At 43.5% G+C, this 25,108-nt stretch overlaps 1 protein-coding gene across 1 annotated transcript; it reads right to left on the bottom strand.

Annotated features, from left to right (window-relative positions):
- Positions 1 to 559: 559 nt before the first annotated feature.
- Positions 560 to 23,369, bottom strand: GPNMB (glycoprotein nmb). The gene is made up of 11 exons (XM_028750983.2): positions 23,141 to 23,369; positions 16,907 to 17,059; positions 15,077 to 15,220; positions 14,127 to 14,309; positions 11,683 to 11,841; positions 11,102 to 11,425; positions 9,368 to 9,499; positions 7,096 to 7,198; positions 6,176 to 6,378; positions 4,950 to 5,043; positions 560 to 3,760 (listed from the first exon to the last, which is right to left on the bottom strand). Exons 1-11 carry the CDS (start codon positions 23,217 to 23,219, stop codon positions 3,607 to 3,609), a joined length of 1,728 nt encoding a protein of 575 aa, XP_028606816.2. The 5' UTR covers positions 23,220 to 23,369; the 3' UTR covers positions 560 to 3,606.
- Positions 23,370 to 25,108: the final 1,739 nt, after the last annotated feature.

Raw genomic sequence — 25,108 nt, 5'->3', positions numbered from 1 at the left:
CCAGAGCAGTGCACAGAAACGCCGTTTACCTTCCCCCTGGAGCGGTACCTATTTATCTACTTGCACTTGACGTGCTTTTGAACTGCTAGGTGGGCAGGAGCAGGGACCGAACAATGGGAGCTCACCCCGTTGCGGGGATTCGAACCGCTGACCTTCTGATCGGCAAGTCCTAGGCTCTGTGGTTTAACTCACAGCGCCATCCCCGTCCCTGAGCAGCATGGTACCTTAAGGGGGGGGAGTCATGTGACAAAAAGGCTGGAGCAGGACTTGTGGCACCTGATACCAACATATCTCAGTTGGTAGAGCATAAAACTCTTAATCTCAGGGCTGTGAGTTCGAGCCCCACATTGGGCAAAAGATTCCTGCATTTGTAGCCCATGAAGAGGCCCTATGTAAAGAATAGAAGTCCTTTGATATGTATATTACTTCTTACCCATTGAGGAGTGGGGGCGGAGCAAAAGAAGTCACAAAAGCAGATTGTTTTCAGACAGGGATTGATATAGAGCATTTTGGTCTTGGAAAATATAGCAAAGGACTTTAATAAAATCAGAACAATATATTAGATAAAATCAATACTTTTATTGAGAGTTGCAAGAGGAAAGGACAGAAAACATACATTTTCTCTTCGCAAGGAACCTGTAAGATTTTGCAAGGATCTCCATAGACTAAAATATCAAACATACTACATTTCTAAGTCATGCCAGGAAATGGTAGGTTATAAAAGACAGAACCTAAACTATAATAGTGTAACTTAACAGAGTTGCAATAAGTGGGGCAAATCATTCTTATTATTTCTTGTCTCAGACTGAAATAGTGATGTTTCATTGTAAGGCAAGACACATTCTACTTACAATTTCTTCCATGACATTAAAACTATAATCATTTACACTTCCTCCTCTTCCTAGCCTTTTGTATAAAAGTATGTGCACTTCTACAAGATAGAAAAATAAAAGTTGATAATACTAATTCATACTTCCAAACCTTTAAAATACACTTATCCTGTAAAGCTTATAGACCCATCATACTATATTAAGACTGCACACTTACCAGGGAGTATGCCCCATTTAACTAAGTGGGACTTCTGATCTGAGCAGACATATATAGGAGTGCACTGTATGTGACATTTTAATTTCAGTGGGGCTACCTCTGTTTAGAACCAGCATTGGGTCATGCAGACTTTACATAGCTAAACTGTCCTTTGCAATACTGCAGATTTATTGAACAACATTCAGGTAAACATTCGTCCAGCATTCCAGTTCCGTGCCATTAGTAATTTAGGAGCAGTAATACTTAACACTTCTATAGCGTGCTTTCAAGTCTTCAAAAGCATTTAGCATGCGTTATATAGCTGCATTTTGAACAACAACCTTGTAAGCCACTATATTGCTTCAAGCTACTTAATGAGTTCATTGCAAAAGAGATGGTGCAAACTAGGGTCTTCTAGATTCACAGCTCAGTCTCTGGCCACTATGCTGCACCTACTAGTTAGTAAAAAATGTTTACACCAGTGTGGTGGCATACCAGTCATGTGCTGCAAAACAGCAGTTGTGTGGGATGAAAACATTAATTCACCATTGTTAAACTTAAATTGCCTGCATGACTATACATAACATCCACAGTGCCATGATAACTACACCGTTATTAAAGTTACAGGAGAGCTGTGCTTCTTTGCATCTAGAGCTCACTGTGCCTATTCCTGCAGGGGAAACATTGCTATCAAAGAGGACACTACCTTGCCTATATCATAAACACCACTGCAAAGATTAAACTTGTTGGGAACAGGTGCTGTGAGGCAGTGCAAAGTGATTGCCTCCAACTTTGGGTGCTATTGCCATGTTTTTAACACCTGGAAAAATTGTGAGATGGGAAAGGGAAGGGGGAAAGGACTCGTATTTTTGGTCCTCCTTTCTTCCTCCCTGTCCCATCTCAATGATTTGCAGAGAAAGGGGGAAGCAGACAAAGGAATAAAGAAAAGGCTTTCCCCCTTCTTTCTATCCCGAAGTTCCCCAATCCTTCAACAACCTTTGTGTGCTCCCTTCATCTCAGTAGTTGAGATGAGGGCTTGGCCTCAGATATAAAATGTCTTCAGCAGCCCTGTGTGGACATGAGTGGAGCAAAGTATTCTACACAATCTGCAGGATCAGGCAGATACCTAAGCAGCCAAATAACTGCAAATCAAAATAAAGCAGATTTATACTGAACAGATTTAATCAAAAACCCTTTGTGCATTTTCCAGAAAGGCAGGCAGATAGTTCCACATAATTTTCTTGAGTAGAATAAGCTGTAAGATGCAGAAAGTTCTGAAGCCAACCATATAAACTTATATGGTTGGCTTCAGAACTTCCTGCATTATAAATGGCATATTGCATAACAGTATTTCATAAATCCTACTGTGCCTATTGTGCTACCCTCCTTGCCGCAGTTTTCACCCAAATATATTGCTTATTTTCAAAGTCTGCGTATTTCCAAAGTTTACAGCATTGCTAAACTCAGATTATGTAGTACTAGAATCAACTTGTCCTGTGTGCCAGTGTGAATTTCCCAGCTTGATGGGGATAGCATAACATAATTATTGCATAAAAGCAAGCAGCACCAGGGAAGCCTTGCTTAGTCCTCTGGTTTCAGACTGAAATCGTGCAAATATATCTTTGTGCTAGGGCGCATTTCTAAGAGAACTTCTCACACTTCCCGCTAAGTGCTTTGCCATGAAACCACAGGTGTTCAGGAAAGCTGTCTAGTAAAAAAAAAACCATAGAGCTGTGTAGGATCACTCCATGTCAATACCACATGGCATATTCTGCTGAGCAGAGAAGTGGGGACTAGTGAGGCCTGAAGACTTAGGAGCATGTAGGCTACTCAAAAACAGTCCCACACAAACACATCCCAAGGGAGCAGAGCCATGGATATTTCAGTGCACATTGCCTGCTGCTCCTTTGGGTGCAGAATGTAGATCCTGCTCTCATGTATCTCAAGTATAAGGAATATAGTAGGCAGAGGAAACAGAACCAAGAGCAGTCATGTAACAACTGCAAGTTGCTCATCTGGTGGAGAGTATATTGGGTATGTCTACTATTCATCTGAAGCCATTGGGGTAAGTGATGCTACATGCTGATCATTTCTTAGGTACCTATTATAATTTTCAAAGCAGCCACATTATCACTCATTAGGGAACTAGGGAAATTCCAATTTAACAGCATGATCCTCTCCATGTTTACCCCAAAGCAAGCTCCCTCAAGTTTGGTGGGACTTGACTTGCTAGGAGTTCAGCCTAAGCTTAAATTCTTTGGAGAAAATCTTTCTGCCAAGAAGACACTTAGCAATACTCAGGAGGAGTAACTAGTCTAGGAAACCGTATCAACCTTAAATGATTTATTAGCTAATATACCGTAGCAGATCCAAGAACATAAGCAAGCAAAATGTATGATCAATTTCTCCGTGAGATGCCATTTTAACCTTCTAAGACAAGTCAACACAACACCAGCCATTCTATTGTACTGCAAGCTTACCACATAAATCCTGATTTTAACACTTAGGTATTCTTCCATTGAATGACAGTTCAATGCAAATCCCCAAATGCATACAAATATAAGTGATTATACTGAAGAGTTAAACAATTCCTGGCTTATTTTTCAGCAGAGGATGTTTCTCATTGTTTGCCGGGAAGAGGACAGCCTTGACATTGTTGAAATAAACACTCAGTCCTTCGTTACTGGCCTCGTCTCCAGTTTTTCTTTCAATAGGCTTGTATTCTTTATATCTCCTGGAAGGAATTTTCAAAATTAATTTACTGAAAAGTATTCCCTTCATGGTGCATTGCTATGCCAGTACTGTGGCTGGGATGAGAACAAACAAAACAAGCCACTTTATTCTCCTGTGCAAAATGTTGCTGCCCAGGTCAGTATTTTGAAAAATTCTATGGCATGTGCAAGAGCTTATTGCCAGAGAAAAACTGGTAAGTGTGTGTGTATAAAATGATCTATTTGATGCTTAGAAAGACTTGTGGTGTGCTTCTCACCCAACAACAAACTACTCTGCAAATACTTTCCATAGGCTAAACCATGAAAGAGAAAAATTATATTTGGGGTTGTTGTTCTGTAACCTTTTTTTTTTAAGCGATCCAATGTGATGCAGTGGTTAGAGCGTCAGATTAGGACAAGGGGTGGAGGAGGGATTCATTTTGGTAATGCACACTTCTCAAAACAATGCATGAACCAAAGGCACACAATTTTGTGGGGGCACGAACCAGGCGTCCGCATGCAGGGACCCCCATCCCACCCTGCACGCTGCCAGGAGTCTCTGGGCCCTGGAGACTGGCCTGGCCTCACCACCAGATCCCAGGCCCTCTTGCTGAATGGCCTTCCAGCCAGTGTCAGAGGGATTCATCCATCAAGGGCCATGTTGGCCAACCAGGCTCCCCCTAGCATAGGTGGACAGGTGGCATTGTGTGGCTCCAGTAGCAAGGGCTGGGCCATGAGGCAGGCTCTGTGAACCCTCTGCCCTCTGCCCCCACCCAGCGTGCCCACCTGGCAGCATTGCTGGCACGGCAGGTACTGTTCACCCTCTGCACTGTGCACACATACACACACACCCCAGGTGCCAACAAATACCACAATGCCACCAGAAGGTGGACCTCAGCTGCCAAGGTCAAGAAGGGAGTGTTGCCCACACCACAATGTATCCCTAATATATGGTACCTTTATGCATTTTAAATGCAATGCCATGGGATCCAATATTGGCTTTACAGCAGGATATAATTTATACATAGATAAAACACAATGAAATCAGTACTCTTGCAGGAATCTCCTTCCAAGGTAACACTGGTTTCTCCTCAGATCATATAACTGGTCAATCTGTATTGTCAATGTTCCTTGTGAACATTAAAAATGGTGAGCGTTGGAGATCGTAAAATAAACAGACACTGTTTTTAAGGTCTGGGCCAAGCAACTTACTTGTAAAGGAAAAAAGTCGCGATGGCAACAAACACCACCAAGAAACCGCAAGCGAGCAGAACTCCTTCTGCTGTCCTTGAAAATGACCCTGCAGCTTGAATGACAAAGTTAAAGGCCATAATGTTAGTTCACACTCCTCAACTTGGAGGTCAGTACTCTCATAGCAGCCTTCACTAACCTAGTGGCATGCAGATGTTTTGGGCTACAATTACCATTAGCCTAGCCAGCATGATGGTGCTGGCAGGGGCTGAGGGGATTTATAGTTCAAAACATCTGGAAGGCACTACCTTGACAAAGACTGTCTTACAGCATAAAATATCTCGGCAGTCTACATGTGCCTGATACTACCACTGACACTGGACATCATTGCAGCTGATGGGAACTGCTGTAGACACAGCACACATTCTTTGTTGGAATGGAGAAATGGTGCCTGTCTTATTCCAGAGCTGCCCAAATAATTTTGTGACCCCTTCCAAGTCACAGTAGCTTAGTTCAGCCAAGTTGTAGGGAGCAGGTGGCGCTGTGGTCTAAACCACTGAGCCTCTTGGGCTTGCTGATCAGAAAGTCGGCAATTTGAATCTGCACAACGGGGTGAGCTCCCATTGCTCTGTCCCAGCTCCTGCCAACCTAGCAGTTCAAAAGCATACCAACACGAGTAGATAAATAGGTACCACTGCATCAGGAATGTAAACAGCATTTCCGTGCGCTTTGGCACTCATCACGGTGTCCCGTGGCGCCAGAAGCAGTTTTGTCATGCTAGCCACATGACCTGGAAAGCTGTCTGCGGACAAACGCCAGCTCCCTCAGCCTGAAGTGAGATGAGCGCCACACCCCATAGTTGCCTTTGACTGGACTTAACTGCCCAGGGCTCCTTTACCTTTACCCAGCCAAGTTATTTTGACCACTGAGGCTGAAGCACCCCTCTCTCCTTGGTTATTTAGTTACAATAATAATACATTAAATAACAAGGCATTTCCTGATCTTTCAGGGCATCCACAATTAGTTGCCTGAGGCAGCCACCTGACTAATGTTAGGGCCGGCCCTGCATGTGACACCAATCCTGCACTCTTGCCAATGCAACTGCACAGTCCTGACCTTGCCACTGCCTGCCTCCATCCTGTCCTGACAACCAGCAGCTATGGGAGTGTTGGGAGACAACTCCACCACACTTCATGAGCCACAAGGTGCTGACTGCAAATGAATGCAGATGTTCAGCCAGGACTCACCTCCATTGATGGATATCAAAGTGCTTGTGAGAGCCAGGCTCGCTGCATCACCCAGTGTAATGTTCACACAATAGGTTCCGGATTCGTTAAAGGTCCGTCTTATGGTCAGTAGGCACTCATCTATGTCAACAGGGTCACATGCCTCGCTCTGTAACACCTGGCAGGTGGGGTCAGCAATTATTGTGCAGGCATCTGTAGGAAGACTAGGGCGCGGGAAGAAAGAAAGATGGATGAAATTATGGACTTTTCATCAGTTTTCATTTCGCAGAAGTCAACATGTTTATCACATTTCTGTTCTGCTTTTCTGTGAAAGCTATGTTCAGATGGATTTATCTTAAAATATATATTTAAAACCAACACAACACAATAAAAAGCAGTAAAGTACAAAAATCAGAAACCAAATGAAAGCAACACCCAAAGGCTATCAAAACTCAGGAGTAAAAACTAGCAGCATTATTCAGCAAAGGCTAACAGAAAATAAAGGTATTCTGTAATATTTAACAATTCACAAACCTTGGTGAACCAGCCTTTTTATAAATCCTGATGCAAGGTTTTTATGTGAGCAGGGACACTGTTAGCTGCTTTAAGAACTTGGAGCATGGGCTCCTGAAACAAATCTGTATAAAATTTGCACATAATAATTTATCCCTATATATGCCTCTGGGAGACTAAGATGGTGTGTGGGTCTCACCAACACTGCCTTATAAGCACAGGGGGGAAGAGGCCAGAGATCTGGTGACTATCACAAAAGACCCAGAACTTCTGCTCCGTGAACCATCCTCAGGAATACCACTTTATCAGCAAGAAGTTCAGTGAGCTAAGATGAGCGCTGCTGCAACGGAACAACTTAAATGTCTGTAGCACTTCATGGTCTAAGTTTTACAAGAAGCAGAGCTATCAGAATTAATGAAAGCACTTACCTCCCTTGACAGGTTACCACAAAATCAACCATGGAGTTTTCAACCTGAGTAGTGGCCACCTGGACACTTGTCATTTGGATAATATTGACCCCAAGGATCCCCTCTGGCCAAAGAAACAAATTGGCAAAATGTCAGAATTTCTGAGACAAGAACTTTGACAGCAAAAATAAAAAATTCCACTTGGAAATGTAGAGAATGAATTGTTTTAGAATGATCTTAATTGGATCCGAAGGCTGCCTGCAAATGGAGCTCGCCTACATTTTGTCATAATGGATACACAATTCAAAAGAGTGTGGAAATGCATTGCAACTTATTTTGTTTTGACCATTGTATTAGATTCCTGCTGTTCTTGAAATTAACATTTTTAAGGCACCTCAGTACTCCAGACACTTTGGGATGGTCCACCCCAGAATTTATTGTGTGCTTGCAACTGTTTGTGTTCCCATTTTATTTGCATAGCCCACATGGTACTACCCTCACAACACCAGTCTAGATGCTTTCCCCTTGTGAATTCAGGCTTACCATACAAGGATAATCCAATAAACTGTGGGAAATTGGGCTGCAAGTGCTGCACTTGGGGTCCCAGACTATTTGTTCCAGTGTTTTGGAGTGGGCAGATCTATCCTCAGTTTCTGCCGCTCCCCTTCGCACACCCACTAGTTCCTCCGTACATTAATTTCTTCCCCAGCTAGGCTTGTAACTATTTCCAGAGTACTCCTGAACTATATTTCCCCACCTGCAATCCCTTTGATTTGCAGAAAACCAGAAATCTGCACAGGTAAACCACGTTAGAATTTTCTACGCTAGATATTGCATAGTAAGTTATTCTGAAAAATGGGTGCCGAGAATTTACAACTGCTTTAATATATTTCACGGCTGATCTCTTCTACAGGATTTTTATAGCCATCTGTTTGGAATAGTAGCTTAAGCTTGCAGCCTTAAGCACTCCTAAATTAGATGTAAGTCCTGTTGAAACCAATGGGCTGTCAACAATATCATTGGAAGAAGGACTTCCTAGCCTGAGAAAACTACACCGCCAGAGAGGTGATGAGGAACAGCTGCATCAACGTCACAAAATGAGACAACAGCATTGCAGAGATGTTGGAGCAGCGGGTGTGTATAGGGGACACCCAAGAAAGGTGGGGAGACTTCACAGACCATCTCCTAACCAAGAAAAAACATTTACAGGTGAGTATGTTAAACCACAGAGCCTAGGACTTGCTGATCAGAAGGTCAGCAGTTCGAATCCCCGCGACAGGGCGAGCTCCTGTTGCTCGGTCCCAGCTCCTGCCAACCTAGCAGTTCGAAAGCACGTCAAAGTGCAAGTAGGTACCACTCTGGCGGGAAGGTAAACAGTGTTTCCGTGTGCTGCTCTGGTTTGCCAGAAGCGGCTTAGTCATGCTGGCCACATGACCCGGAAGCTGTACGCCGGCTCCCTTGGCCAATAAAGCGAGATGACCGCTGCAACCCTAGAGTCGGTCCCGACTGGACCTAATGGTCAGGGGTCCCTTTACCTTTACCTTTTATGTTTGGTAAAGGCCGAAAAACATTACTTCATTGAGTTGGATTCAAAGATTCCCCCCTGTGAATGGGATTTGTTGTTGGGCAGAAGGAATCTCTTCCTCAGGCCCTCCTGTTGGAAGAGGCTTCCTTCAGTTTACAGAAGGGAATTTTTGGATCCAACCCACAATGTCTGCTGCATGCAACCTGACCATAGCTGTCAACATTTCCCCCTTTTTAAGGGAAATTCTCTTACTCTGAATAGGATTCCTCACAAGCAAAGGGGAAAGTTGACAGCTATGAACCTGACCTGCAAAAATAAGAGAGTTGATCTTGTCAACAGTGGAGACTGGTCCATTAGGACAAATGGGGCACTGCCCCACCAACCTCAGTCTGCCTTCAGCCAGACCTCACCTCCCTGGCTGTCCTGGCTGACACCTTCCTCCTCCTTAGTCTTAGTGTTGCTCTTGTATAACTCAGCAGGGAGGAGGATGGGGATAAAAGCAGAATGGGTTGGTTCTGCCTGTCCTTGGCTCTGGCTCCATCTACAGTTGGCCTCCTGGCCTTCTGCCCCGCCAGCTGCCACTAGTTGCCAGCTATTGATATTCTTTATTGGTACTCTTCCGAAATTTGTCTCTTGAGCAAAACAAAACAGCAGCCAGCCAGCAAGAGCAGCTTCAGAAAAGCCACTTTAATGACACGCACAAGTTCAAACGAATTCCCTTTATTACCTATCAAACCACATTATTTCCTTACGGATGTAGATGCATACCTGCAATGAAGAGAGATGCTTTATAAGGTCCAGATCGAGCAATATGGCATCCTTCGACAGGAGACTGTCCTGTTGGCACCTCTATTAAACTATTGAAGCTGGGAGTTACATTCGAAGGCAGCGGGGTAGTTACTGAAACAAGGGAAAGGGAAATGAGTTAATGTATTTGCACTTTTAGCAAAACATTTTGAGCATAACAAACAGAATTTATCTGGAACGCCTGCAAGTCTTGCACTCTTGCTTAGCTCCCATAAATTCCAATCGGACGTGTTATGGCCAGATATCAACTGGATTTGTGTATTTCACACAACTAAGCAAAGGCGAGTAAAACACTTATTACACCTAGTTTTTTTGGCCTTGGGAGTTGGATGACCGACAGAGTTTTTTTGTATATACCGTTTACTGAACAGAAAGAGTTTGCCTTATCTAGTATGTATAACATAATCTCTATGGCAACGCTGATTTAATTATGCATTTATTATTCTATTTATTGTGTACATTGCTTGATGTTGTGTAACCCACCTTGTGACCTTATGTGATGGGCAGAATATACATTTTTAATAAATAACTAAATATTTGTCCTCTTGTCCTTCGCTTTTCTGAATCCATTCTTTTACATATCTTATTACACCTTCTATTTATAATTTCTCCCCCAATATCTCTCTTGGTCCAGCTTGCCATACTTTAAAAAATCCTGAAAGTCTTACTTCTTCACATGTTTCCCCAGCTTTATTTCTTGCTGGTCCCTAGTTTTGAATACACCCTCTCTTCCTCTTCTTTCTTCACTTGCATCTAGACCCTGTAAACTTACAAGTCTGTAAACTTACAAACAGAGAGCCAGTGCGTTTAGAGTGTTGGTCTAGGACTAGGGAGACCCAGGTTCCAATCCCCACTAAGCCACAGAGGTCAATGGCTGATCTTGGGACATTTACTCTCCCTCTCAGACTAATCTAGCTCAAGGGTTTCTTGTGTGGATAAAAAGCACCATGTGCACTGCCTTGAGCTCCTGGGAGGAAATGTAGAAATTAATGCAGCAAAAGCAATACCATCATCATTATTTTATTTTATTTTATTTTATTTTATTTTATTTTATTTTATTTTTGTAGCTCTGGTGCTGCATAATGTAGGGAGAGTGAAAGAAGCCACTTCAGTATTCTTAAAGGTAAAGGTACCCCTGGCCGTACGGGCCAGTCGTGTCCGACTCTAGGGTTGTGCGCCCATCTCACTCAAGAGGCTGGGGGCCAGCACTGTCCGGAGACACTTCCGGGTCACGTGGCCAGCGTGACAAGCTGCATCTGGCGAGCCAGCGCAGCACACGGAACGCCGTTTACCTTCCCGCTAGTAAGCGGTCCCTATTTATCTACTTGCACCTGGGGGTGCTTTTGAACTGCTAGGTTGGCAGACGTTGGGACTGAACGGCGCTGCCGCGGGGATTCGAACCGCTGACCTGACGATCGGCAAGTCCTAGGCACTGAGGTTTTACCCACAGCGCCACCCGCGTCAGTATTCTTACTATATATTAAAAACATTTGTCCTAGGACACTGAAATGCCAATGGCCTACTTCAACTATTCCCTTCCAGCACTCCTGTAAGAAAGGGAAACACCGTAAGTATGCCACAATTCTTTGTTAACCAATATGCTCATTATTATCATGAAAAATTGTCTGGTCAATTATTCCATATAATGAACCCTTTTGATTTATTTCAACTTAGCCTGGAGCCATGGCCTCTTACCTGGTGGAAGAGGTGTTGGTGGAAGAGGTGTTGGTGGAAGAGGTGTTGGTGGTCCACAAGGGGCAGGTATAAGAGCGTGGACAGACAAGTCAAGGCTGAAATTTCCCAGAAGTGTATATGTGTGCATCTGAACAGAACTGTTGGAAACAAATAAGCCGCTGCCATCTCCAAAATTCCAGCGGTAGGAAATAGCAGAGCGGTTCAGGTAGTGGCTAGGATCGTGAATCTGGACATCAAATGTAATAGGGATATCCTTGATGAAAATGTAGTCTGAGGCGTTGCGATCATTCTTCTGAGTCATGTTCACATAGAAAGGGATTTTATCTGCATAGAAAATGAAGTCAAGCAAAAGGATGAGATTGTGGTTGGACTCAAGATAGGTAATCCTTGGGAACTGAAAAACCATAGAGGTAACAAAATTTGACGAAGCTCTCATATTTAGGAGATGTCTTTGCACAAACCAACGTTTGTTGTGGTATACAAAGTTCACATGCACACAATACAATTAAAACACTCTTGTACTATGTTATTTAAACCATTCAGGTTTGCTAAGTTATTATTTATTTAACTTACCCACTTACCTGTTACGACATAAACAACATTTGCTGTGGCTACTGGTTGAAAGGATCGATAATTTCGCCTATAAACTGATAATTCCATAATTTGATTGCCAAGTGTGATATTTGTTGTGTTGATGGACACCATAGCTGAAGAACCACCTGTCGTCTGATAATACTGGCCTGCGAAAAACGGGAAATATGAAAAAAAGGATTATCGCTGTGGAACTGGTCAGGCTTGCATTTTTTTTCCTTTTGAACATAGGCACCCATTTCACTCGAGTAGGTAAACACACTTATCCTTTCCCACAAGTTAGTAAATAAATCAATAAAACTTTCCGGAAACAGTTCTATAAAGGGATTGCAATTGTTCCAATCATTATTAGACAGAGGTCAGGGAAATGTATGTGGTGGTTATGCCATTTTACCTCCACAGCTCTTTGGGATGAGATAGGGGAGAGATGGAGATTAAACCAAGGTCACTCATTTAAGTTCATGACGGAGCAGGAATTGGGACACAGGTTCCCTCCATCCAAGATCAATGTTCTATCCACTTGCACTTAAAAGCCCAAGACAGTCTCACAGTGACTGTACAAACCTGAATAAACCAATACTGGCATTGACTACCATTGGGTGCAAAATGGATGCTCCACCACTGAATTAGGATCCCTCCCCATTGTTTTCTGTTGCGCAATCACTGCTCATATCATGGAAGGCATCAGAGGACATACCAAGGGGAGCTAGAAAATAACTTTATTATCTGTCAGGGCTGCCTCAGGTCCCAGCTCACAAGAGACCAACGCCAAGTCCAGTTTATATACAAAGACGTTTATTGAAGTGTATTGTATGCTCCACAGCCAAGGCGCGCAGCCCCACGTCTGTTACGCTTAGACCGCTGAAGTCCCCTCTGAGTCAGTCCCGCCTCTGCACCACTTTAAGAGGCTTGTGCTGCTCCACCTCTTCCTTTCTTTCCTTTTCCGCAGGGTCTTCCTGCCCCCTGGGGTTTCGCCCCTCCTGGATTCCCCTGACGCGGAATCCCCAGACAGCTCTTCCCCCCTCCTGCGTGCTTTGGGACCTGGCTCCTCCTCCGGACTCCCTGTGCTTCCGCGCGCCTCCACATTTGAACTTGGCGCGCGTTCGCAACCTCTAACCTTCCTCTTGACAGTTACACTACTCCCTGCGCTACTCCCCTCCCCTTCCGGGAGGATGTCTTGCTCCGATCTCCCCTCCCTCTCTGCTTTCGGACCTGCTTCCCCTGTCACGCTGGAATCTCCACCCCCTTCACTGCGCTCTGGCAGAGAAGCCGGTTCCGACTCCCAGCTCCCACTCTGGGTTCCCCCGCTGGTCCCCTGCTCCTGACGAGTCCCCCCTGTGACTCCCCTTGGCCTGACCACAGGCGCCCCCTTCTGGGAATCCTCCGATTCACTTGAAAGACTCATGGAATCCCTCAAGTCATTGTCATCCTCTTCCTCGCTGCCCTGGGATTCTTCCCCCTCGCTCTCCGTCTCCTCCCTCACCTGTGCCTCTGTCCCTGAACCCCTGACATTATCTCTCACCAACAAGATCAAAACAGACAATAAACAACCCTATTCTTATTCTTATTATTTAGTAGATTTCTAGATCACCTTACAAAATATTAACATCTTCCCAAGGCAGCATATACAATATGAAGGGCAAGTTTTAAAACTAAACATCAAAAGTTAAAACAAAACAAAACAGAAAGAGCATTTCAAGTCAGCAATCCCACCTTAAATATGAAACTCTTATGGCCATTAAAATGCACAATATCAAAATACTTCCTAATTACAAACACATATCATAATTGTATATATCCTGCTTTCCCAGAGTTGTTTAAATGCCTGTCATATTGAGCTGTTCTCCTATAAACTGTAAATCAACTCAGGAAAGACTGCATTTGAAAAAAGGTGTCTGACTTCCAAAATTCAGAATGTCAACAAAACAGCTTCTGTAGTCTCAGAGCAGCTCTGAACTGACTGTCCTCTCACATGAGGACCACATTATCTCATATAAGTCTTTCTTTACAGTGGTACCTCGGGTTAAGTACTTAATTCGTTCCAGAGGTCTGTACTTAACCTGAAACTGTTCTTAACCTGAAGCACCACTTTAGCTAATGGGGCCTCCTGCTGCTGCCGCACCACCACAGCACGATTTCTGTTCTCATCCTGAAGCAAAGTTCTTAACCTGAAGCACTATTTCTGGGTTAGCAGAGTCTGTAACCTGAAGCCTATGTAACCTGAAGCATATGTAACCCAAGGTACCACTGTATATGTAAAGAAGTTTATAAAGCATCTTAAGTGTCTTCTTTTTAAAGCTAAATAATTATTGTTATGATTTTATTAGTTGCAAGAAGTACTAATATTAGAAGTAACAAATACTATTAGTAGCAACAAGTACTACTAATTATTAGTAATAACACGGTAAGCTAAAGGTGCATTTTTAGGACTGACCGAGAGTGTGAAACACATAGATGAAGTTTCTCCTCCTCCAGTCTTTGTGGCGAGGGAAAGGTCTGCCATCTGGAAACACATTGTGACTACTGTTATGAGAGCAATTCTGCCCGTCACAATCGTCAATCCACTGAGTCCAGTTGTAAACATACAGGTCGGGAAGATTTGCATAATCAGAAGAACCTTGAAGCAAAGGAAAGGAAAAATGAAAAGAAGGAAACCTTTTCAGGAAAGTCAGTAAAGACTCAGGTGGAATCTAGACATATATAAAAACCGCTTTGAAAATGCTTTTTTTAAAAAGCGTTTTTAAAAATACATTGAATTTTCCATAAGGCTCACCACCACACCTAGTGTCACATTGTATATTGCACCTAAAACACACTCAAAACGTTTTATCTGCTGCTGTGTAGCTGAACACAGCAGGCCTTATTTCTGAGTAAACATGTGTAGGACAGCACAGCACTTGTCTATGGACTAAAACAGCGACCTGGCATTTATATGAACTTGGATTTGTGGCTTGCAATGCCACAAAACTCCCAGCAAATGTTTGTAAATTAAATACAGTACTTCAAGGAAGCATCATAATTATAACCAAGGAAATCTCATCTGTTATGAGCAGTGCGTCCCACAAGTCACTCCCAGCAAACATATCATGTCAGCTATCCCACGTATCATGTAAGAAATTGAAAAAGGAGGAGAAGTAAAGAACTTTCCTAGTACATCAGGAATATGTCTGCCTATCACCAGGGTCTCCCATCCCACTGGAGTCAAAGCACAATGTCCGTAAATCTCTATGAGTCCCATCAGGACCGCCACCAAGCCACAGAGGCTCTGCCACTTTGCTTTTTTTGTACAGAATAGAATTTTTGAAAGTGTACAGATACAAGACGCAGGGCAAAGCTTGAGAACCATTCACACTCCTAGCATATGCAGGTACTTTCATTACTTGCCGTTGATGCAGTGTTGATCGTATATTATATTGCTGTCATTATCTTCTCTTTGACATCTGGGAAACTTGAGGATCACATTAAAAGACACATTGGATCCCACCAGAGCTGGACTGTCACTGGTCAGACTGGCCACAACCCTTCCCCCTGAGGAAGTCAAGATGCATTTGTTTATCACTTCCGGTTATATCTCGCGTTTCATATAGGATTTCAAAGCAGCATGCAATGTTTCCTCCCCGCACCCCCTCTCCATTTTATCCTCATAGGCAGCCCTGTACATTATGCAGGATATTTCCAAAACATTTCTTATTCATTGGTGATCTTCAAAACTACACTGTAACATGGAACAGACTCCCCCCCCCCTTTTGAGAATGTTATTTAATTGCATTAATTTATATTCAAATAAAGCAGCATAATATCACAGGTTTAGAATTCAGTTGCACTGCAGTTTGTTTTGTTATGCTAATTGCCATCCTCCACTTATCTGTTATCTGCATGTAGGTGTCTTGCATTTATTGCGTCTTTTGCAATAATCAATTTTGCAGGTGTTAGTCTGAAACTATTGAGCAATATGATTTCAATATGCTCAGATAACTATTTTTCTAATAGCATTATTTAAAGACCTAAGGAACATTTATATCTTGTTATTCTCCTAATACCTCCAATGTCTCTGAATGGATCCAAAATGTTTGGATAATAGAACATGACCACCACATATAGATGCAGTCTGCTAATAATAACCGCAAACACAACATGTATATGTGTATGTATTGTTTTTATATTTTGCATGGCATCAAATTGTCGGGTTTTCTTAATATTGATGTGGTCGATGGTGCTACTCAGAGGTGTGTTTGTAATTATAACCTGCATAGCAGCACATCTGTGAGCTCTTGACAAGTCAGCACACCTGTGGTATCTTAACAATTTAACTAATTAGCAGGGGGAGTTTACCTGCTGCACCGAATGCAGCAATGTGATAGGGTAATTGATTATTTTAAAACTGTATGTAAGTTGATCAAGTGGTGTTGTGTCTACTTTTATAGGAATACTGTTAAGGAATGCTATTGAGGAATGGTGGTGAGAAGGGGTGTTTTGCAGTTGTTTGATTATTATTGAAAAATAAAGTAAGCAAAGATATTGCGGGCAAGTTTTTATTCCATCACCCCAGTCGCTGAACAAACTCCAACACAACACAAATACCAATAGTATAACAATTTATACTTTTATTTCAAATGGGAGTGATAGAGTTTGCTCAGTCTCTCCCACAAAATTCAGTCTGATTCACTATTTGTCAGAGGTCTTTTTCATTTGTTCTCCCCTGTTCTAAAATCGCTCCCTGGACAGATCTGTCAGCACTCAAGTCTGGCTCCTTTCAGAAATCAAGGTTGTAGATTCATAAGGTGCTGAGAGTCGTTAGGAGACCCCAATTTCCCTCACAAAGCTACGATTCTCAGAGTTCCCTGTGAAGGGGACTAGATTGTTAACCCACTGGGAATTCTAAAAAATATTCAGAAAACTAAAGAAAGCAATTGCGTATGGCACCAAAAATGGATGGGGAAACACCACTATTAAGCTAAGAGACCAGATAATTCAGAAATGACAATAAATAACATTTTCACATATACAAACAGGTTTTAAAGCCGAAAAGTTCTGAGGCAGCTTCCTATATTCCTAAGTGTTGGCATAAAAATAGGAGCCATTTTAAATGTTAAATGCAGAACAAAAATATCGTTCTGACCTTGTTCCTATTTGCAATGTGTCATCAACATTATTACCGTACATACTGACCCTGCATCTCCTCCCATTGAGCCAGACTGATTTTTCATGTTTTACCTTTCCAGCAATCTTTCCATCTGGGATCTCCTTCTTCCCAATATGGGTAAAGCTTGTCATTCCAGTTGTTGTGATCAGAGGACCAGCTGCTTAGCCCCCTATGGAACTTGGCGTGAGAAGGTGCCCTTCCTCGACTCATCACATCTCGAAATTCTAGAACAAAGGGTTAACAAGGGAGAAAGTGTTAGCACAGTCCCTTTGACTTATTTGACATACACTGAACTGCCAAGGCAAACCCCATAACAAAACATTGCAAAGAAAGCACATGTCTGAGCTATAACTCTCTGAGATTTTTCCTTTGCCTGTGGGACTTTTATAAATGCAGAGGGGAATGAATGAACATTCTATAATGCTCATCTTTGCTTTCTCAAGAACACTCTAAAAATGTTTTTTGGGGATTGTAAATGAGTAACAGTTGCATGCAAACCAATTGCAGCTGGATGTTTGAAGGAACATTACAAAATTATATTTAGAAGTTTAAAGAATGCATGTTTGACACGTGTCCATGTTTACATAACTGCGATGAGTGAAATCATAGGAAACACAACAACAGCTCACATTCATAGAATTGTAGAGTTGGAAGGGAACCTGAAGATCATTTAGTCCAACCCCCTGCAATACAGGAATATGCAGCTGTCCCATACGGGGACTGAACCGCAACCTTGGTACTATCAGCACCATGACTGAACCAACTGAGGTTCTCATACTATGACACAAACTCTCCTTGTAAGCTTTGCTCGCAATGTATTGTTTCCATGCGCCACAATCACAATGTGGTGAGTTTGCAGGGGTGCCAGTGCATACCCTCTGGTTTGGTTTCATTTTAAATTGCCATAAGCCCCTCTGAGTAGTGCATAGGCACAAGAGGGATGGCGCAGACATTTCTGTGCAAAAATAAATAAATAAATAAATCTTGCTTCGTGTGAGCAGGGCTGGTAAAGAGTTGAGAAATCCTTTCCACATCCCTGCCACAGGTCTTTAAGGAATGACTTACCTGTCATGTTACTCGAGGTGGCTTAATTAATCAACAGCCTGCCTTAATTGTGCGTTGCAGTGGAGCAAGAACACACTTGTTAAAAGCAGAATCTGAGCCAGGAGCCAGGACATTTCTAAGGCTACACCTTGCGGAAGATCATAATCGCGTATCATATGATGGGATTGCTGCATGTTCCTGCCTTCCGCTCAACTGCTTTGCATTTTCATTCAGGTTTCAAAAAGTTCCCATTATTGTAAAAGCTTTTGGTAGATGTTTTTAACTTCCAGAGTTTCTGATACAATGTGGTGCTAAACTCAAAATGTGGGAAGTTCTTACGACCTAGTGATTCTTTGGTTCTTCTAAATGGGGAATGGGGCACCTCTGGCATATGAGCCAATCTTGGCCCACCAATCTGGTCTGCAAGGACATTTCCCCTTGCCCACCCGTCAATCATCCGGTGTCACTGGGTGACATCACCTAATGGTCAAGGGGTAGAGTTGGTGCTGCTTTGCCAGTTCCTTCTGTTCGGGGAATGTGCTGATGGCGGAGTCCCCTGCAGAAAGCAGAACTGAAGTCTAAACTCATCAGCTGATGTGTGGGGAGTTGTGGACGGAACAGCTTCATCAGTACCTTTCCTGTGAGGAATGCAAAGGTGAAACAAATTCCCTACCAAATTAATTGATTGTGATAGGTTGGTGGGACCCCCAGCTGCCAAAACTGGCCAATGGGGTGGGTGGGGGGAGAGAGAGATAAATATCTGTTCCACCAGGCCAAAAAAACCTGTGATAAAGGTTTAAACAAACATGAGCACCTGAAATCAATGATGGTGACAGACACCACTGATTTATTTGTGGAGACTTCACAAAATGTTTCTGCTTCATGTTGGTCCTTAAGGATTATATGCTATGATGTCCTATTCAGAGTAAAGGTAAAGGTAAAGGGACCCCTGACCATTAGGTCCAGTCGTGACCAACTCTGGGGTTGTGGTGCACATCTCACTTTATTGGCCGAGAGAGCCGGCGTACAGCTTCCGGGTCATGTGGCCAGCATGACTAAGCCACTTCTGGCGAACCAGAGCAGCACATGGAAACGCCATTTACCTTCCCGCCGGAGCAGTACCTATTTATCTACTTGCGCTTTGACATGCTTTCGAACTGCTAGGTTGGCAGGAGCTGGGACTGAGCAACAGGAGCTCACCCCGTCGAGGGAATTCGAACCGCCAACCTTCTGATTGGCAAGTCCTAGGCTCTGTGGTTTAACCCACAGTGCCACCTGCGTCCCAATGAACCTGTGTTAGTCATGTCTATTACTTTCAATGTGTCAACTCTGAGTAGGGCTAGTATTATTAAATACCTCCCTAAGTGCAGTCCAAAAGCAAGCCTTTTTGTGGGGGGTGCAGAATGTTGTGCTTACATTTTCCCCACTGAGTTTCCACATATAACTTACCAAATAATTAGCTCAAGGCTGTCTGAACTCCACTTCACCACCACTTCATAGAGACTGAGACTTCATTACCCACTCCCCCCCCCCACTTGAAAAATGCATGAGTCAAATAATAGGATTTTTTTACTTTACTGGTACAAAAATATCGCTTATTATAAATGAAATTGTTAATCACATCATCTGGCCTAGTGGATGAATGCCGTAGAAAAATTCCTTTAAAGATTGTGCTCATTTCTAGTGAACTTCAAGACACTTCGTACAGTGATCACACTTGTGTCAGCCTCAACAACAAGGAAAGAATGCCTATGACAGTTTCCCCCCCCTTGTTATGAAAGAGCAATAATAAATTGCTACCAGATGAAGAGAGACTTTGTTCATCAAAACAGCCAACATTACGGTGAATAGTTCAGAAAGAGTTGCAAGTTCTGACTCTATGCAATGTGTAACTCCAAATTATTTTCACCTGGAGCAATCGCCATTCCACTTGGTTTTGTATTCACCATCACTAATGTGGATTAGAATCGCTTCCCCAACTGGAATGGTCGGGAATTTATTTATTCATTTATAATCATATTTTTACTTAGCTAGCCTGGTTTTGACATCTCATTGGCAGCAATGTGCCAACTCACACCTGGCTCATGATTGACAGAGGTGTGGTGCTCTCCTACACCTTACAAGACCCCCAGGCCCAGGACTAAGAACCTCAGGCAGGCATCCTGTGTGGCAGCCCCTAGTGAAAACCATAACTGGAGAACAGTCTGCGTCATACAAGAAGTCATGGCGGCCATGTTGGGCCATGAAAAGAAAGTAGGTCAAGCTCTAGTAGGCCAACCTTAAAATAGTATTTTAAAAAGTCCTACACATAGTTTCAAGTTCTTTAGAATGCGACATCAGCCTAGATGGTTGTATATATCAGTGTGTGGGCAAGAGAGGGAGAGGGAGAGGGAGAGGGAGAGAGAGAGAGAGAGAGATGTGGCTAAGGGTCGTAAGATGGAGAGTGCGAGGTAGCAGACACCCCAACTGTGTCAAGTGATCTTGAGCTTGCAACTCATAAGCCCAGCCCTTTATGCTCTTTCCTGGAAGAAAGTCTGATTGATCTCATGATCGTCAAACTAAACAATCCTAGAACTGAGGCTGGGCTGAGAACTGTTCTCGCCCTCCTGGACTCGCCTCTCTGCTCCAAGCATATGGGCTGCCTCTTGAGAGAAAACAGCAAACTTAAGAGCTCTTTGTGCTCCCTCGACACAGCCCTGGTTCAGAGAGATAGGAATCATTTGGCGTTCAGGGTTTCAGAGGACACAGGAGGAGCATACAGATTTTGCAGAAGTTCTGAGCACATTCCTCCTGCACATCTGATGGTCAAACTAGGCGTGGCATTCAGCGTGCACAACCCATATGCACATTCACAATCCCCTCCTGGTCACCTTGGGGAAAGGGCTGTAGCTCAGTTGGAGAGCATCTGCTTTGAATGCAGAAGATCCCAGGTTCAATCCCCAGCATCTTCAGGTAGGGCTGGGATAGGACCCAGTCTGAAACCCAAGAGAGCTGCTGCCAGTCAATGTAAACGACACTAAACTAGATGAGCCAATGGTCTGGAAGCTTCATATGTGGCTATGTAGTGGGTTGGTTTTTTTATCAATAGCAACCACAGGAGAGATCAACCCAGACTGGGACCTTGGTGTGGACAGAGGGAGGATTGAACTCTGTCCTGGTCATGGTCCCAAGTCGAGATTCCCCCTTCCCCATGGCTGCTGTGTGCCCCAGAAGAGAGCTGAATCGGTGTTACTGGCACCAATAAGACCTGCAGGGCACAGAGCACCCAGCTCATGTCGATTTCCCAATATGCTCACATTGCACACTCAATAATACCCTAGGTTTTGAGAACAGAAAAGCAGCTTTATACTGAGTCAGACCACAGGCTCATCTACCTCCGTACTGTCTACAGTGACTGGGTTTCAGACAGGGGATTGTCTCAGCCCTGCCTTGAGATCCCTGGGATCAAACCCAGGACCTGCATGCAAGGCAGATCCTCTACCACTGAGCCCTTCTCCATATCCTGAGCTCCACATGTGCAGCACACATAGAAAGAGGGAAACGATGTTTTCTCTTGCACCATGCAAAGCTGTATCTTGTTCCTATAGGCCCTGCATTCCACACGTCTGGTTTCATATTAAAACACTAAAGCGCTGATAAATCCCCAGTCTCTCTTATCAGGGCCAGACAAGCGATGAAATCAACTCTGAACATGAGAGGTAGGGTTGACAAAGAAGGAAATTTGCAGTCATATCATCCCTGCACTCCTATATTAACTATTGCTGTAATTTCTGCACAGAGCTTGCCCAAATCCTTCTTCCACTCATCCATGTCCCTAAGGGGCAAGTGACATGTTAGGGACGAAGGTGTGCAACAATGCCCCAACAATTGTTTTAAAGCAGAAGTGGCAGGAGAGGGGGCTGCTCTGCTTTCTCCCCACTTCCAATTTCACAGATACAAAATTTGCTCCCCAAGAGATCCTCCCTACTCCAAGTTCAAAGTGTGTGCTTGCACTCTCACACATGGGGTGGGAGGGAGAGAAACTGGAGCGGGAAAAGCAGTGCAACCCCTCTGCCATTTTAACATCCTCCCCCTTTCTTCCTTTTTTTCATTTTTCAGAAGAATGCTGCTGGGGCATGACTTTATAAAAGTGGTATCCCTTTTGGCAACCTTATCATATGCTGCTTAGAAATGATGGCATTAAGCAGTGTGCCTGGATAGCTCAGCTGGCTAAAGCATGGTGCTGATAATGCCAAGGTTGCAGGATCGATCCCCATATGGGACAGCTGCATATTCCTGCATTGTAGGGGGTTGGGATAGATGTTCCTTAGGGTCCTTCCAATTTACAATTTTATGATTCTGTAAATGGCTGAACTACATCAAGAATAAAACAAGTGGTTACATGCGTGAGTATGTAGTATGCAATCAGTCCCTAAGGGGCATCACCGAGTGAGGGGTCCACCAGAGCCCTGCTGGAAAGAAAGATGGCAACACCACCGTATCCTATGGCGGAGTCAAGAGAAGCGTTGTCTCCCTCAATCTCTGTTGCTTCAGGAGGCAGAGGGAGTTGGTATGCAGTGTATACCTCTGCAACCAACCAAAATGCCATCACTTATCCAGTCCAGCAACGTTTGATGAAGTCTGGAGAGCGCAGTTTCAGAAATAAAATCGTGCTCACGCCACATGCAGACTTCACACTCCATGTTAATTAATTCAGAAGGGTTAATTCCCCTCCTGTATTCCAAATTCAAAAGTCTGAATCAGAACCCCTGCCCCCTGTAAGAAAGCATTGGAAAGGAAGGGGAAATTCTCATTACCCAGAGTAATTGATTAAAAGTTAAGAGAGGTTAAAAACAACAAAAACAACATATATTTTTTTAATTTATACCTCGCCCATCTGGCTGGGTTTCCCCAGCCACTCTAATCTGGACTAAGTGATCTTGAATATGGAATGCAATCGTGCAATCCTATACTTACCCTCTCAGAAGTAACCACTGAGCTCATTGATACCCCCAAGTAAGTGGGTATAGCTCAGATCTAGTGATGGTGAAAGCATCACCATCTTTCCTAAAACTCCATCTCTGCAAATGGGTGATGCCCCCATTTGCCCTGACCCTTGATCTTGTGCTGCTAGCTTCTTGATCTGGATGCTTCAACTTACCTCTGAGCTTCACTTGTTATTCCTACAGATCAACCTGTTCTTAAAGATGTAAGAACAGTGCTATTGCAAGTAATATTTTTGCTGTGCTAGGGAGCATAGAGAAGGGGAGCAAGGCACTCACGTCTGGTGGCCACAGCAGACTGAACTCCTTCAGCCGCAAGCAGGTATCCAAGGAGGAAGAAGAGGCAGGCCCCCTTCATAACTGGAAATGCACAGCTGGACTCACAAGCACAGAACTTGCATGGATCAGCCTGCTGTTTCTCCAAACCTCTTCAGAACAGAACTGGGAATAAAGTTTGCCTGCTGCCCTCCTCCCTTCTGATTAAATTAAAGCCCCAGGGCTCATCATGTGATGGCATTAAGGAGAGATGCATGATTTTGTGTCTTTGGCTTTCCTTTCCCTCCCTCCAGCTCATGTGCTTATGACTCATGCCTCTCACTTTCTACATCCACTGGGATTTTTAACAGCTTTGCTTAGATGCAATGGCCTTTTGCCTCTCAGGCATTTCTGGAGCAATCTTGCACCTTTCACAGAGGGTGTAGCTGTTTATCTTACACCAAGTTGTTAATTCCTACAGATGTTCAGGGATGACCAGCTCCTGCGTTCTTTGGAGACCATTTCTGCTCTCCAGATAGTGGTTAAAGGATCAGGAGTATATCTCGAAAAGTTTTTTTATATAATGGAATCAGTGCCACCTAGCAGCAAGAATTACTGGAGCTAATATACTTCAGGCATGTCCAAGGGATTATAGACCACCAAGAGGTCTAATGTCAAAATATAGTATTTCTCATTTTCTCTAACAAATTTATTTTCCTTCCATGTGACAAGGTGTACAGCTCCTTACATAATATGAGAGGAGCCCTTAGGGAACGCAGAAGAAGAAGAAGAAGAAGAAGAAGAAGAAGAAGAAGAAGAAGAAGAAGAAGAAGAAGAAGAAGAAGAAGAAGAAGAGGAGGAGGAGGAGGAGGAGGAGGAGGAGGAAGAGGAGGAGTTTGGATTTGATATCCTGCTTTATCACTACCCGAAGGAGTCTCAAAGCGGCTAACATTCTCCTTTCCCTTCTTCCCCCACAACAAACACTCTGTGAGCTGAGTGGGGCTGAGAGACTTCAGAGAAGTGTGACTGGCCCAAGGTCACCCAGTAGCTGCAAGTGGAGGAGCGGGGATGCGAACCTGGTTCACCAGATTACAAATCTACCACTCTTAACCACTACACCACAGAGGATACTTACGTGATACACTGCCTTGTTTAATACCAGAGAGCCACCATGAAGATGGCAAAAGAAACCCGCCACTGGGGTCACATATTATCAAATGTGGTGGGAATGCTCTATTGTAGATTCATTCTTGGGTAAAGCCTTTGAGGCAATATTATGGAGCAAAATATTATTGTTTAATGGACTCCGAACTGACTGTATCAACCATGTTCCAGAAGCTGAATGGAAGTCCAAGAAAGGGGTCTTGTCGTCTGGGCAGCCCAATGTGGGGCTCAAACCCACAACCCTGAGATTAAGAGTCTCATGCTCTCCTGACTGATCCTATCCCTTTTTCAATTATCTTTCTTGCTTCAGTACTGTGGCTTGTGAGCCCAGGACAGCTGTTGTGTTGAATTACGTAATATATGAGAGTTGTTATAAATGATAAAAAAAGATGCTTTAAGCATTTGAGGGGAAATTTTTTTATATTGACCAAGTTCTAAATCAAAGCATTAAACTGTGGGCCAGAGCCACTTTGCTGTATCCATGTTTGTCTGCAAGCTCATAAATCTAAGCAAGACCCCGTTGCGTGTCAGTAAAAGTTGTGACACAGTGTCATCACAGTGATGCAGAATTCAGGGGTGGCAAACTTGTCTACCTTCTATGCAGCTTTTAAAGGTACAGGAAAGTCTTCACAAGCTAATCAGGATTATTTCGGTGTGGAAATAGGGTTGGAGCTATTTTTGAAACGGTAGTGGGGTATCATACACTCTGTATGGCTGGTAAATCTGGATGCATATTAAGGAGTGGGAACTCATTGTGACCAACTCCTACACGTAGTTGACTCCACATTAAGAAACCTTTATTCAAGATTTAAAATGGCCTCCATACGA

This window comes from Podarcis muralis, chromosome 12 (assembly GCF_964188315.1).
Source record: "Podarcis muralis chromosome 12, rPodMur119.hap1.1, whole genome shotgun sequence".
Lineage (NCBI taxonomy): Eukaryota > Metazoa > Chordata > Lepidosauria > Squamata > Lacertidae > Podarcis > Podarcis muralis.
Note: the sequence above shows the minus strand (reverse complement) of the source record. Positions and strands in the feature narration are given on the sequence as shown.